Consider the following 15,361-nt stretch of genomic DNA (forward strand, 5'->3'; position numbering starts at 1 on the left):
AACTGATTCAAGAGATTAGGTATGCAGCTGGAAAGTACATCCCTTCTTCCAGATCCACAGCAGTGTCTTGCACACCTTTGATGTGGAAGGAGCTTGTGTAAATGACTAGTTTCTCTTGTAAACTCTCTGTTTAGATTGTTGTCTTCCTTTTCTGACATCATGGGTTTTTACTCCAGAGCCACACTCCTTCTATAGATGTAGGTCCTTTTCTGGAGCTTCTCGCAATGGTACCTGCCCACAGGGAATGTATGTGCACTATGGAAAATGGGGAGAGATAAAGGAATATTCTACAGTCCTTGAGTGAGCTGGCAGAATTCCTGGGGAGGGTGTATGTCATTTCTTTATGCCCCTGACCGAACTGCATTTCAGAGGAATTGGCCTTGGAGATGTGCAGCCTGAAGCACATGTTCTCCTTGCCAGAGAACAAACAACCTGTTCCTCTCCTCAAGACCTTTGCGGACATGCTAAGCTTATTTCCTTATGTCCTACTGATGAGCCCAATAGCCTTGGAAGGGGGGGAAACCTTGAGCAAAACTATACGGCCAGTTCCTAGAAGGCCCCCCCAAAGTCTCCACAGCTATAGCATCACAAGGAGACAAATCCTTGGGGAAGGATCAAGTCTGTAAGTGTTGGACAGTGCTGATGGCCCTTGGCATCAGATAACACCAGTCAGAGATGAGGACATGCAGCATCTCGTAGAATCAAGATCACAGTTTGTTTATGATTTGGGGCCAAATCTTCAGCTGGTGTATTTGGGCTTAACTCCATTATCAATGGAACAACACCAATTTACACATGCTCAAGAGCTTGGCCCCTTCATGTCTTGAGCAATATTTTCCCTTGTTATATATACAAATTGAACCTGTTGTTCATCTTTGAATGATATGTCAGAGCTCATAGTAGCACATTTGACATTGGGATCTTTGTGGTTTAAAAACCTGTGCTCTGATAGATCAAGGAACACAATAAAACCTAAATTTGGCCAAGAATTTCAACAGTGATTAATGATTTTAAATGTCTCCATTTTTTGGCAAAAAGAACAGGAGTACTTGTGGCACCTTAGAGACTAACAAATTTATTAGAGCATAAGTTTTCGTGGACTACAGCCCACTTCTTCGGATGCCACAAGTACTCCTGTTCTTTTTGCGGATACAGACTAACACAGCTGCTACTCTGAAACCTCCATTTTTGGGGTGTCTGACTTTAGACACCTTAAAAGGGGCATGATATTTTCAAAACATGCTGAGCACCTAATAGCTGAAAATCCAGTCCCTTTAATATGACTCAGGTTGAGCACCAAAAAATATGGAGGCATTCAAAATCATTAGCCACTTTTGAAAATGCTAGCCAAATTTAGGTTTGGACAAAACTATTAACTATATGATAGCAGGAGAGAGGCACTTGAAATCAAACTGAAGATTTATATACCAGGCAATCTTTTATTTAATCAATCCTAATGCTTTTAAAAATATATATGTATAGTATTTAAAGAATTGCAAAAGTGAATGATTATTATTTTATAGCATGTAGTGTAATTAATTAGTCAAAGATGAAAGTACTGAAACAAGTGTTTTATAGTTGCTTGATTATGAAATTTGTAGTTTATCTTGTAGTTCTTAATCAGTTTTTGTTTTATGGTAACTGTGTCTAGAAATTGATCATTTTTCCTTTTTTTTTTAGTCTTTCAGTACATGTATAGTATGTAATATACCGTATGTCTGAAAACTTTCATCTTCCTCCTTCAAAGTCTTATATCCTAGAATTATAGCAGTTCTTTATTCGAGTCCTCAGCTAGCCATCAGCTTCCCCAAGTCAGTAGGAGCCTTCAGTCTTTTTCATTTGTATGTAGATCTCTGGAGCTAACATGTCATTTGCTTCCATCACATTGTTCACTTTGCTTGTGCATTATATCCCTTCCCCCACCCTTGCCTATTCATACTGTAAGCTCTTCAGGGCAGGGACTGTCTACTACTCTGCACAGCGCCTAACACACTGGGGCTTCATTCTTAGTTGGTCCTTAGTTACTACCATAGTAAGAGAGAGAGAGAATGATCATTCCAGATTACAGGAACAATAGAAGAGTAGAATGTATTATTGTTTCATTTCTCTTTTCAATCTAAATTGATGAGAAATCATAAAACTCTCATACACATTATTGCCCACATGTGTGCCATCCATTCCACCAAGTATACAGTATTAAACATTAATCTGAGTAGATACATATTTAAGTACACTGATCACACTATGTCCTATGGTTTATAGGGGAGGGATAGCTCAGTGGTTCGAGCATTGGCCTGCTAAACCCCCAGGGTTGTGAGTTCAATCCTTGAGGGGGCCATTTAGGGAACTGGGGTAAAAATCTGTCTGGGGCTGGTCCTGCTTTGAGCAGGGGGTTGGACTAGATGACCTCCCGAGGTCCCTTCTAACCCTAATGTTCTATGATGTCATACATGGCAGAGCCAAAAGTGCCAACATAAGAGCTGCAAACAGTTAAAAATAAAGACACCCTAGTTTAGGATGTGCAGTGTTCTATTTATATCCAAGACAGTTTACCTTATTTTCTATTTTAAGTCACAAACTGTAACTGGAAGTTGTCATCTCTCAGATGTATCTGTTTGTCCCACCTATTTCTCTCTCTGCCTTTGATCTGCTTTCTTCTACTTTTTTTTAGCTGCTGGTTGGATGCTATTATGATAGGTAGACCCTTCCAAATAAATTATTTACTTTGCAGAGGGGGGACGTCTGAAATCACAGCATAGCCAGTTATTATCTGTTTCAAGTCAAGAATTTTCTTTAAAATGTGCTGATTTATCATGTTCAAAATGGTGATTTGCCATGACTTCACCTTATTTTTTTAAACTGGTGCAAAAGGAGTACTGAAGCACATGATTTAAGAAACCTTTTTTTAGTTCCTTCTGGTGCCTCTGTCCTCCAGCTGCTGAGATACACTGCGTCAGCTCTGTCGAATGGGAGAATGCTTCTCCTCACAAACAGAGAGGCAGAGCTGCAGCAGGACCACTGGCACCAGCTGTGGTAGGAAACTTAAAACAAATCATCTTCTCCTAGCGCCTTAATAATTATTCTTATAATTTACACAGCACTTTACATCTCCCAAATGCTTTACGTACATTATTTTATCTTCACCACACCCCATGTGACGCTCATACACATACAGTAAGGCTAGCAAAAATTTCGTACATCACCCAGTCTGACCTGCATTTTGTCACTTCCATTCTTTAGATAGGAAAAGTAGACAGAGAAGCTAAAACTCTTACCCAAGGCCCTAAAAAGTTAATGCCAAATCTGAGACTGGGAAGTTTCCATTCCTCTGTCCTGTGTTTTTACACTAGAGGACCATGGTCCTCTTTCCCTTTGCTTCATTTTTACCACAGGAGTTTGAAAATGTGCCTTCTTCAGCTGGGGTGTTTCATCTTAGCATAAAGATGGCAACCCTAGCAACTGCAGGCATGTATAGTTTGCACAATGCACCAGTACATTTTCTCTCTTGTGCATGCTCCGTTATTTTCAGGGTGGAGTTCCATGGATTTATGAGATGAGCTTATGTCCTGCAAGTGCTGTAAAAGGAATACAGTTTAGATGTTTTCATTGTGAAATTGTATCCAGAAATGCCTTGATTAGGAAGTATGTCTTTGCATTGCAATGTTCTGATTGTTTCTGGTAGGATTGAAGAAAGGTATCAACTTGTGGGCGTGTGCATAATAGATGTAGTGATTGTCTTGGATTACAATACCAGAAAAAATTGCCCTAGGATAAAAGTAACTTCTGAGGTTGGGATATGTTGCCTGATAGCAAAGGTTTTAATTGGAGAGCAATTTTTTCTGTTATTGTCCCCAAGAAAAAAATGGATTATTAGTATTTATTTTTTGTACACAGCAGTAGAAAGAGACCCCAGCTGAAATCAGGGCCCCATTCTGCTGGATAGGGGGTGACCAGATGTCCCAATATTAAAGGGACAGTCCCGACTTTTGGGTCTTTTTCTTATATACGCTCCTATTACCCCTCCCCCCGTCCCGATTTTTCACATTTGCTGTCTGGTCACCTTAGTTCTGTAGAAACATACAAGAAGAGACCATCCATGTGCCATAGAGCTTCCAACCTAAATGGACTGTATAAACAAAATGTGGGAGGAGAAACTGAGGCATTGAGAGACAAATTGAGTTGCCCAAGGTCGCACACAGGTCAGTTGCAGAGCCAGGAATAGAATGCAGGTCTCATGACTTCCAACTCATTGTCCTATCTACTGGGCTATGTTGCCTCCCATCATTCATGATTTGGATTTTTTTTTTTTTTTTTTTTACAAAATATTGGCACATAAAGACTTCCACAAAGAAAACATTGTGGTTCCTCTCCCAGTGAGGACGTACAGAAAAATCCCACTGAGTTCAGTGCTGGCAGAATCAATCCCTCTGCTCTGAAGTATAGTGGTGCAAAGAGCAGGTTTTTCAGTTTTCTGGCAGTCCCAAAAAATTAGGGGAAAAAATAGCTTCAGGTGAACTCAAAACAAAAATTTTTCCAAAGAGATTTTGGGAAACCAAAAAGCTGGAGAGAGATTTGATTTTTTTTTTTTTTTGCGTCAAATGAAACCTTTCATTTCGATTTTGAATTGAAAAAATAATAATTCCCCCCCCAAACTGAAATGCGTTTTTTTTTTTTTTTAACCAAAACAATTTGGCAAAATTTCTGAAATGTTGTAGTCACCCCAAATCTCCATTTTGTTTTTATGCCAAAAATGTTCAGCCAGCTCTACCCTAAAGTTCTTATTGGCACAAAGACTTCAGGCCGTCAGAGTGGCTCCTATCAGTGGGAGATTTCAGAGGAAGCAATTGGCTGCTCTTGGTGGTGGTAGAACCCGGGTGAACCATCCAACTCCTCTCCCCAGAGAGATGCCAGAAAGGACAGCCATGTCACTCTTTTGAGTGGGATGTTGATTACCTGCTGCCTGAAACCTTGTGTAGTGACTTCAACTAGTGCAAAGTGGGTGTAAAATGCTGTCGCATCAGAATTCTAGCTCTTTACAGTATCATTGTGTTCATTTTGCACAGAAGTAAATGACAACACAAGACAGCGCACAATCTGGCCTTGGCTGGCGTTGTAGGTTCCTCTTGTGGGAAGGTGTTAGATAGTGTTCTGTCTATCTTAGGCACTGATCTGGCTTATTCCATTATTATAGTAGCTGATGACTTCACAGTCTTTAATGCTCTACCTTACAACACCCGTTGAGGTAGGGCAGTGCTATTATTAGCCTCATGTTACATATAGGAAACTGAGGCATGGAGAAGCTAAGTGACTTGCTCAAGACCACGGGGGCAATTTGTGGTGGAATGGGGACTTGAATCCTGGTGTCCTAAATCTTAGGCTGATATTCTAACCACTGGACCATCTTTCCTCTGTATGTGACCAGGTGTAGATTGGTGCCCTCCGCATGCTATTTTGTCTCTTTATAGGGAAGTAGCACAGTTTGTTTTGGACATATGATAAGTCTGTTGTTTTCTTAAGCAATCTGAATGATTAAAAATAATCCAAGGGGAAGTTACAGAATATAGGCCAGTCCCTCAGCTGGTATAAATCGTCCTTGCTCCATTGCCTTTAGGCTGGTCGCCATGAAGCCTTTGCAAGTAATTAACATTGCCACAGCATTCAGTTTATGCAGCACAGTATAATTAGTATGGGAAATGCTTACATAATTTCTAGGAGTCCTGTAGTTGCATTAAATACTAGCTAAAGGAGTTATAAAGCTTTTAATGGCTACCACTGCATATATTTGTGTATAAGAATCTACAGTATATATGTAGAAGTTATATATGTGTGATCTGATGTGTCCATTAATGGCTATTAGCCAGGATGGGTAAGGAATGGTGTCCCTAGCCTGTGTTTGTCAGAGAGTGGAGATGGATGGCAGGAGAGAGATCACTTGATCATTACCTGTTAGGTTCACTCCCTCTGGGACACCTGGCATTGGTCACTGTCGGTAGACAGGATGCTGGGCTGGATGGACCTTTGGTCAGACCCAGTATGGCCGTTCTTATGATGTTAGTGTTAAGTGTTGTATTTACCTTAAATTCTATACCTGGGATTTCATCCTGACAGAAACCAGATAGCCCGGTGCATCTGGTTTAATCTTCCCTTAAGCCATATTATTTTAAAGGCACTCCTGTTTAGTATGTCATGCAATGGAAAGGTAATAGGCATCACACATTCCACTCATCCTCAGCAGCTGTGATCCCACTGCAGATGTTGCTAGGTCAGTCATTTCATTTTCTATGATAGAAAAATGGGTTGTTTTTTATCTTTTAGTGTTACCACTTAGTGGTTTTTGCTTTGCTTTCTTTACACTGTGGATGAGCCCTTTCAAAATCCTTAGACTTCATTTTCCATAACTGCTACTTTTCCTTCCATGTAGGAGCAGAACTAGGTTCAGTCAGCTACCCAACGCAAGCTGCGTTGATTCCATAACTAGGCCCAAAAGACTCTCCGAAGCCATTTTACTCAGTCCTGAAAAGAAACCACTGTACTTTCAACTGGTAGTGTCTTAAGATGGTGATTCCTCCCGTGTTTTTGGACAATTGTAGCAGTTTATTAGCCAGTGCCTGACATTCACCATTCCGCTGTACATTCTCTCACATACCCCAGAGCTTGTAGTGCTCCAAACATCAATCTTATGAGTCTGAGACTGGTCTGGACCAACCCAATCATCTTGACAGGTTACAGCAGGCAAAAGTGATTTGGAAATGGAAAGCATTGGTGCACCAATACAGAGCCCAGAACTTCACCTTCAGCGGGGGAGAGAGAGAATCTAAGATGCCAGTGAATCTAAAGCACCAATCACCACAGCCTGAAATGGCAGTACTGGAGCTAGTATTTTAGGATTTAGTATTTGGGGGTTGAGTTGCAGGACTTGTCATGGTGGCATAGCATTTTCCCGGCCAATTCTCATGACTGCTGCATGGATTTTCAGTAAAAGCTAAATGCGCAATGCCTTTTAGTGCACTTTGGAGTACGTACTTTTAACAATGAAAATGCGCTATTTGTTTTGCAGTAGTGCCTAGAAGCCTCAGTCGTAGACCGGACCCGATTGTGCAAACACAGAACAAAAAGACGGCCACTGCCACAATCAGTTTACAATGTGTAAGGGCTTTTCTACACAGCAAGTTACTGCCTGACAAGCCAGGGTATGAATCTACAGCACCCCAGCTTGCTGTGCAGTATCTTGCCCTGTAGACTAGCCCTACGTACAAATCTAAGGACAAACCTTTGCCCACTGTAGTATCATGGTCTCCTTTCACTGAAGGTGAGAACCCACCATCGTATTTGCTGGGTTGGTGACTGCTTCCCCAGGGCCCTCAATCTCCTCTCCCACCCACCAATGAGACCAAACCTAACCAGTAACACCAAACTCAGTAAGGGAATCCTCCAACTGTGAAATTCTGTTCAGCTGCAAACAGAGATACGCTAGTGAATAGTTCATACAAGATACCGATGTGTGGCATAAAAAGGGGGACTCCCAGGAAAAATTGTAAATCAAAACACACCTGAATTTTGGGAAATTTTGAGATTCAAGTCTGTCTTTAGCTTAGTGTGCAAGGCATACATCGGGCCCTTCAAATAATTCTGTATTTGAGGTCTGATTCTCATTTACCCCAATAGCTCTTCGCGCCACTCTGGTAGCATAAAGGGGACCTCATGGAATTGGTGCCCACTTTAAGATCTATTTACACTGCCAGAGTGGTGTAAAGAGGCCATAGAGTGAATGAGCATCAGTCTCTTGGTGTTTTAGCAGGCTGAGGGGGAAAAACCCACTTATCTACATATCTGGTGAAGACCTTAAATACATGAGATAGAGATGAGGTATAGCGGTTTCTCCAGCGATGGCATGAATGAGTCCAGACGTGAAAGTACACTTCATTTTGACCCCATTGGAGACTAGTGATTAAGGGCCACTGTTTCTATTGAAGTCAATAGCGAGGGTCCCATTGACTTCAATGTAAATAGCCTTTGGCCCTAATTGCTTTACAGATGTGACTCTGTGGTCTCTTTCACGGATTGAAAGTGAATAAATGCAACCCCTAATGGCTGTGCAGCGATGTTTGTAAAAGCCGCACATCCACATAGTCACCGGTGAGAGTGAACTAGGTCATTTGCTAAGGCTTCAGAGGAGTTGTGTCCAGCAGGAAATGGCAAAAGCAAACTGAAAACTCTCCAAAGGTCCCTAAACTCTCAAATCAACAATCCTCCGTTTCTCTGATCAGGGCTAGTAGGTCCTATAAAGCCACTCCGCCTCGAACAGGGTGGGGAATGAGGGGGAGAGTGAGAAATCCTACTGTGTATCCAAAGCCCCAGAACGAGAGCCTAAGCAAAATCCCTTAAAGCCTATCCAGCCACAGCCTCTGTGTGCCGCGTTATTGATCATTCACAAGGCAAACAAAAGATGCACTTCATGTTTTCATTTCACCAAACAGAATAGGAAACTCATTAATTTATTTTTTTTGAAGGGGGGGGGAATTACTAATTTTTTTATGGTAATTAGGAGAGCTAACACCAGCCAGGCAATAGTGAACACAAACAAGACCCCTATAGGCAGCAGAGTGCATTAATGTAAAATATGCCCAGACAACATAACTTGTCAGAGAGGATTATTTCTGCTTAGTGAATCTGCAGGGGCCCCTTTGCTCCACCACTCAGCGTCTGACTAGAGAGAGAAAGAGTAGCCATTAGTGAGTAGCAACTGTGGCATTGATGTTTGAGCGCACTTCTGAACTGGCTTTTGTTGAGAATATCGGTGCAGAAAGCATGCGCTGTCCCAAATCTGCTGTTACTATGAGAAATGAGGAGCTGCTTTTAAGGTATGTTGTCTCCTTTGTTTAATGTGTGCTTTCTAGTTGCCTGGGCCCGCTGCAACCATAATCATGCTCTGTATTAAGTAGTTTCCCTATTTAAAAATAATAAAAAAAAAGACAGATGGGCATTGCTGTGTGCAAGCAGCATTTCCACTAGTTACAATTGCATTTAACGTGTCTGATGACCGAGGTATTAAGAAAAGCAGGCAACAAATATAAAAACAGCTGAAAGCTGGTTCTTCTTTTATCATCTCCTTTGCAATATTTCTGCCTGATTCGTTATTATGCATTGGGTATGGAATAAATATGGAAAGATACTCCATATTAGAGCTAGTGCCCTAAGTACCACTTTTAATTTTCACTTAGTCTACATAAATAGTCATGAATGCTCTACCTCATCCGGATCACTTGAAGCTGTTCAAAAAATGTGTATATATACATGTACGTATGTGTGTGTGTATTCTTAACGTACCATAGTGTAGTGGAGAGCAAGAGGCGGCTACCTTTTTCAGAGGGAGAGAGACAGAATTATGCTAGAATTGGCAGCCTGCTTTGAAAAATGTAGTCTTTTGTTTATTTGCTAGCAGACATGGTAGCATTGAATGCATCTTTTGGTCTGACAATGGGACAGCTGAACAATGGAGCTGTCAAACTAGCTTAATGCATGTCTGGGGCTTTTTTTTTTTTTTTTTCTTAGCCCTTTTTTTATTTTTTATTTGTATAGCTGTATAATACGAAGCGTTGTAGTATTACTTGTTTGTGGGTTTTTAAAATTTGATATCCACTGTTAATAGTGGGGGTTTTGCATCTTGTAATTATGTCTGTTGCATTAAGTTGGAGATTTATTGCTATCTTCTCCTTTAACTGTAGAGAGAAAACTTACTGATTCTGAATGCTTACAAAACTGATGTCCATCTGGCAACTACAAGGTTACTGGACATGTGTTTTACAATATTTTATGTCTGATCATTTTAACTTTGACTGCTATGTTGATGTCCACTATTTTTACATTTTGTTTTTGGTAATGAAAACTAGCTACAAAAATGATAAAGCAGACAGAGATATATATCATTTTTGGAATCCAACTGTTAGTATTACGTTAGGATTTTTAAGGTCAAGCAGAATAATTTACATGGATGATTCCTGTCCTAAAATCTAACAAATTATTACATATAACATTTTTTGAATTATCCATCTATTTATTTGGAAAGACCTTGTTTAGGATTAGAGTGTTGAAGAAATTTTTGTTTTTGCATTTGGACGTACTCTTATAGTCTCGTAAAATACAGTGTTATAAAAAGAAACTCATTTACCAAGCTTTCCAAAATCTTTAAATCATTTCTCAGGACAACTGCATATACTTTAAATGGGTTATTGAGTTGTCAATAGTCTAGAGTTTCCACAACTCTTGAAGTCTTTAAATAGTTTACAGATTAATTAACTATATCACTGGCCTTGTTAATATAATAAAAATGTAATCACTGATTGGATTTACTAATAGAAAAGATTGATATGCAGCTGTGTTGTTTGGCTTTTGTTTAGAACAGTTACTTTAAAGGGCTTGTTTTTGTTTACTGCATTCCCTTGTGTTAGTTTTATGAAATCATACCGATGTTTTGAGGAGAGTAAATGATTTCTTAAATAAGGATATATTGCTGAGAGAGAGCTCAGCAGCATACATTTAAACAAAATTATTTTACTGAAGCCATTCAGAGTCCCTTGTGCTTACGGTGGTTTTTTTCCATTTAGAGATAAAACAAGGTGAACAGATAAAATGACAAGTCATGAAAAGTGCATGTGTTTAACTTAAAATAGAGGTTATAACATAGAAAACTTTTGCTGGCAGGACATATACTGCACTCAATCACCATAAAAGTTAGGCATGGTGTTTAACATGATGAGATCATGCTCAAAGCCTGCTATAGTCACTTTCTTCCTTCCCCCTCCCCCCCGTACCTTAGAAGAACTTTTTCCTTCCAGAGAAGTGTTAACTAGTCCCTACAGGGCCAGTTCTTTTCTGCCCAGGACTGTGCAGCTGGGGTGAGGTATCTTTTGTCGAGTTACCCTCACGTAGGCAGTGCATTCTAGCAGCTGCTCTTATCATGGTCCCTTGAGATTATCAGGCAAGAAAGTATGTGATAGCCTGCTTCAGATTTAATGTAAATACTCCATTAATAATCACCAAAGCTGGGTGCTAATGGCAGAATGGCAATTCTCCAACTTTACAAGTCACTAACATGTCACCTGTACAACATATCCAGCTTCCTTTGTTGGGGGATTTCGATTACCAAACCTGTTTCTAAACCCATGCTTCATAATGAGTTCATACCACACTGCCACTAGTATATTGTTTTGCATATTTTGAGATTAGGGTAATTGATAAAACGCAGAGGAAAATATTCTATCTAATCAGTGTTCATCTTGTCCAGAATACTCCAGTGGCATCATATAATACTTTATTCAGATTAAATTAAAACTTGCAATACAAACAAAACTCCTAAAATATTATCCTTATTCTTGTGTGGATATTTACTGGGTCATTGCTCTTTTAGTCGTGTATTTAATTATTTTATCAGCTCTGATTGTGAAACAGGTTCCTAGTTTCAGAAGAATTTTCAGGTAGAGGTCTCCGGCAGTAATACTTCAGGTGTCTTTAGCTTTAACCGGTTGTGAATGGGTGAGATTCAAAGACCAATGTGGCACCCTGAAGTTGGTAAACTTGTCAACATCTCTTCCCAGAACAGTGACAAGATAGCTAATTCAGACACTGAAGTAAGTAGTTGTTTGTTTCTGCAATGACCAAGTGTAATGCCAGAAGGAATTACAGTTCTTAGACCAATCTAGCAGAGCAAGACTAGCTTGTGTGTGAACCTGGGAAATGGCTTATCAGAGTGCCGTAAGAAGATGGTAGCTGAAATGTAGATATTTATTAGTCTGTAGTCTGTCTGTTTTCTTCAGATTCATGAACTACCATCTCTAACGTCAAATGTGTTAATATTCTCTTTGTTAAATTAAAATAAAGCTGAAGTGTTTATCAAATGTAAGTACGTAAGATTGCAAACTGTACCTTTGTGGCTGAAAAACAAAGGACAACGTTCAGTTAATATTCATATCTAGAACTTTTACTGCAAGTGTAGATTATGCTTGAATACTTAAGAAGTCACTCAGGAGTGAATCAATACTAATTATTGTAATCAGGAGGGTTAATTAGCTGAAGATGCTGCTGATGGAAAGTTCATTGCTTTCAGCCCTGAAAACTCCTAAGTTGATGAAATCTGAAAGCAAGATGCCTAAGAGGACTTTATATCGAGAGTAGTTTGGCTTTCGTTTGGCATTTGAGGGGCTGGTTCTTTCAAATAAGAAAACATAGATGTTTTGATTTTATATCTATAGAGGAAATGAGAAGATGCAACTGAGTCTCTCTTGAAGAGCTTTCTGTAATAGTTTCTAATTGGATGCCTTTTAGGTAACCAGAAAGTCTCAGTGTAACCTTCATTTGTAGATTACCTAGACATTAATATAGATTACCCTATACATCTGAAATCTTGTTTCAGCAGCTTTATTGGGTATCACTTTACCAGTTTATTATTTGGGTCTTTTTACTGTATGGTTACACAACTTAAAAAAAATCATTGCTTTTTGTCTGCTCTGCCCTCTAAGATACCAGTCACATTTGTTCTGTAGAAATGTATTCAGCTTCTCTTAATTAAAAGGACAGTTATTAAATTACCTATTTGTGACTTTAAGGTATGTGATATGGAATAAAGGCTGAAAGGGAAAAAGAAAATTTTCTTCATGAGTGTTTTGGGATTCCCACACTTCACAGAACAATTGTGTTTCTTAAAGTGAACATCATTGAATTCAAGATATATAAAAGCTTTTCTCACAAGTGGACGGTGAGAAGTTTGGGGTTTTTTTCCCCCTATGGTCATATCTGTTAAGATTACAGTCCAAATGAATCCCTGTGTTTATTTGAACACACTGTCAAAAAAGCCCACTAGTAAAGTGTTGTTTTGAAAGGCAGAAATTCTTTCTCAAAACATATCATTCTCCGCTCTCTAATGACATTAGAGAGATTATCTAGTACAGATGCTATTTATCTTTGCTTTCCTATGACTGTTTTACTGCTTCCAACACATTTACTTGTATGTCAGCTGTATAAAAGGTAACTGAAAATGGCAGCTGTTGAGAAAGCATGTCGCCATGCCTGGAATGACATGCATTATCAGGGCAGCATGAGCTGCTGGCACTACAGCCCATTTCTACTTGACCTGTCGAATGATTGGCTGCCTGGGATAGTGATGAATCACTAGAGTTTATGGAACAGGACTGCTGGCATTCCCACAGAGGAAATCAAAACTGAAATTTTCCTCTAACACTATTGTCGTGGCAAAATAACCCCCAGCTTTTTGTTTTGCTTTTGCTTATTTAATCCTGCAGCTAAAGCAAATGTCTCAGTTAAGCTCATTTTAATGCCGTCCTTGGCAAGCTAAACATTGTGCCAAGGTTACCTATCTCTATTAGATGGAGCCGGAATGATTGAAACCCCACATTGGAGCACTCCCAAGTGTTAGAAAAGCTGGGATCTGGATTTGAATTTGGGAGGTTCAGCCACGTCTTTATTTTTTTATTGGTGTTTACTGAGAGTGACTATCCAGGAACTGGCCCAGTCTATGAGTAACATCTAGTAAATGTCTTTGTCTGGTGTGAGAGTCAGGTGACCATTTAAAGGTCTGATATCCGATGTTCCATTAGTGCTGGGACTCATGGTATACACTTTAGAAAAGCTGGTGCTCACAGTTTTTTGCTTGCCCATGATGTTTACAGTTTCTACCTAGTTCATAAAATATGAAACCTAAAAAACACATTATTTGGATTACCCGGTTTATCCTCTGAGTCTTCTGCTTGTGTGAACCTTCCAGTATGCTGAAGAGATTGAGACAGTGGGTCACTAGCTGCTCTGCAAGGATGTACCCATGTGAATATGCTGCTTGCATTTCAGTGTAACCAAGTTCTAGTTTTGTTTATTTCTACATGCAAAACACCTGGGCAGTCAGCTAAATACATCACTATTTGGCTCTGGCAATAACTTTCAGTTTTAGTCCCCATTCAACTTTGTGATCCAAGGGCATGGGCACCTTTTTCTTTTTAAATACATATGCCTGTAGTCACTATTGTACTTTTTCATCTTCTTCCGAGTCATTCAGAAATTGCTTCTCTTAGGGACAGGATACCTGAGTGAATGCATAGCTATTATTTCAGCCCTATCCCTCTGCCTGCCCTCCAAAATTTCAGAAGCATTCTAGGGACAACTTCTGCCATTCAGCCACTAGTTGGTGCTTGCACCCCTGAACTGTCTTGTCTGACTTCTAGGTGGGTGAGGAGTAAATACTGCACTCATTCTGGAACATTCCCATGATAGCAAATCAGCAGGTCATCTTCAAGAGAAGCCTTTCAGCATATTGCTAGACAGTAGCCTGCCACTGGTGAATAGAAATGGGGATAACTGGAGAAAGAAATAAAGGGTGTGGAAACTTCTTATCCCACCTAACTAATTGAGAAGAGAGGATAAAGCTGCAGCAACCTGAAGAAGACCATTAAGACAACGATGCCGCTTGCACATGTGAATAGCTGCACACATTATAAAGAGATGTGGATGTTAGGTTACTGAATTTAAGGCCTGATCCGGCAGCCATGCTCAGTCTGCATCTGCAGAATCAGACCCCTGCAGAAAGGAAATTCTGTGAGTGATCAGAAAAATCTAAGATTTTATGTATTCATTCTTACCGACCTTGTTTCATCTATAAAAGACCTTTGGTTTTATTTTAGCCTTTTTCCTAACTAAACATGACGGACGTATTTTCAACCAAAATATGAGGAAAAGCTCACTCTAGAGCTTGGAAACTTGTCTGCAGCATTTCAGCCCACATTTAATTTTAATGAGAGAGTTATATAACTCCTTTTAAAAATCACAGATACGAGCAGTCCCTGGACTGCAGCAGCAGCGTCAGGTTTTCCCCTGCAGTGCTGTTCAAGTGAATCATACAGAGAGACTTCTCTGTGAAAAGTTGATATATGCACATTTTATTATTTAGTGAGATCCTAAAATGTACCAGTCAGAGCTGGCCGAAAATTTCCTGATGGGAAAATGCTGATTTGTCGAAATTGAAACGTTTTGTGGGATTTTGTCAAAATGTTTAATGGGAAACTATCAAAATATTTCATTTCTATCTCCGTTCCACGCTGTTGTTTCCAATTTAATATTATGAATTATAATATAAATGACATAACGATAAATTAAAACAAAACATCAAAGCTAAAGCTTTTGACAGCCAGTACAACTAAACATTTTTATAAAGTTGAAATGAAATACTCCATGAAAAATTCCAGTATTTTGACTTTTTTTCGTGATAAGGGATGGAAAAAAAATGTCAAAATCTCAAAATTTGCCATGAGATGGGAATCCCAAATGTTGACCATCTCCAGTACCAGGAGTCTCATCACCA

General features: G+C 39.5%; 1 protein-coding gene across 11 annotated transcripts in view; it reads left to right on the plus strand.

Annotated features, from left to right (window-relative positions):
• CELF2 (CUGBP Elav-like family member 2) overlaps positions 1–15,361 on the plus strand; it is a 438,989-nt gene that overhangs the window by 130,245 nt on the left and 293,383 nt on the right. For 10 of the 11 annotated variants that reach the window (XM_054016390.1, XM_054016383.1, XM_054016406.1 and 7 more), the window contains exon 1: positions 8,753–8,861. The exons of the other annotated variant lie outside the window; for it this stretch is intronic. In XM_054016390.1, the coding sequence (XP_053872365.1) occupies positions 8,755–8,861 (107 nt within the window). In that variant the 5' untranslated portion in view covers positions 8,753–8,754. Of the gene's footprint in view, positions 1–8,752; positions 8,862–15,361 lie in introns of those variants that run through there. 11 annotated transcript variants of the gene reach the window in all.

This window comes from Malaclemys terrapin, chromosome 1 (assembly GCF_027887155.1).
Source record: "Malaclemys terrapin pileata isolate rMalTer1 chromosome 1, rMalTer1.hap1, whole genome shotgun sequence".
NCBI classification, from domain to species: Eukaryota; Metazoa; Chordata; order Testudines; family Emydidae; genus Malaclemys; species Malaclemys terrapin.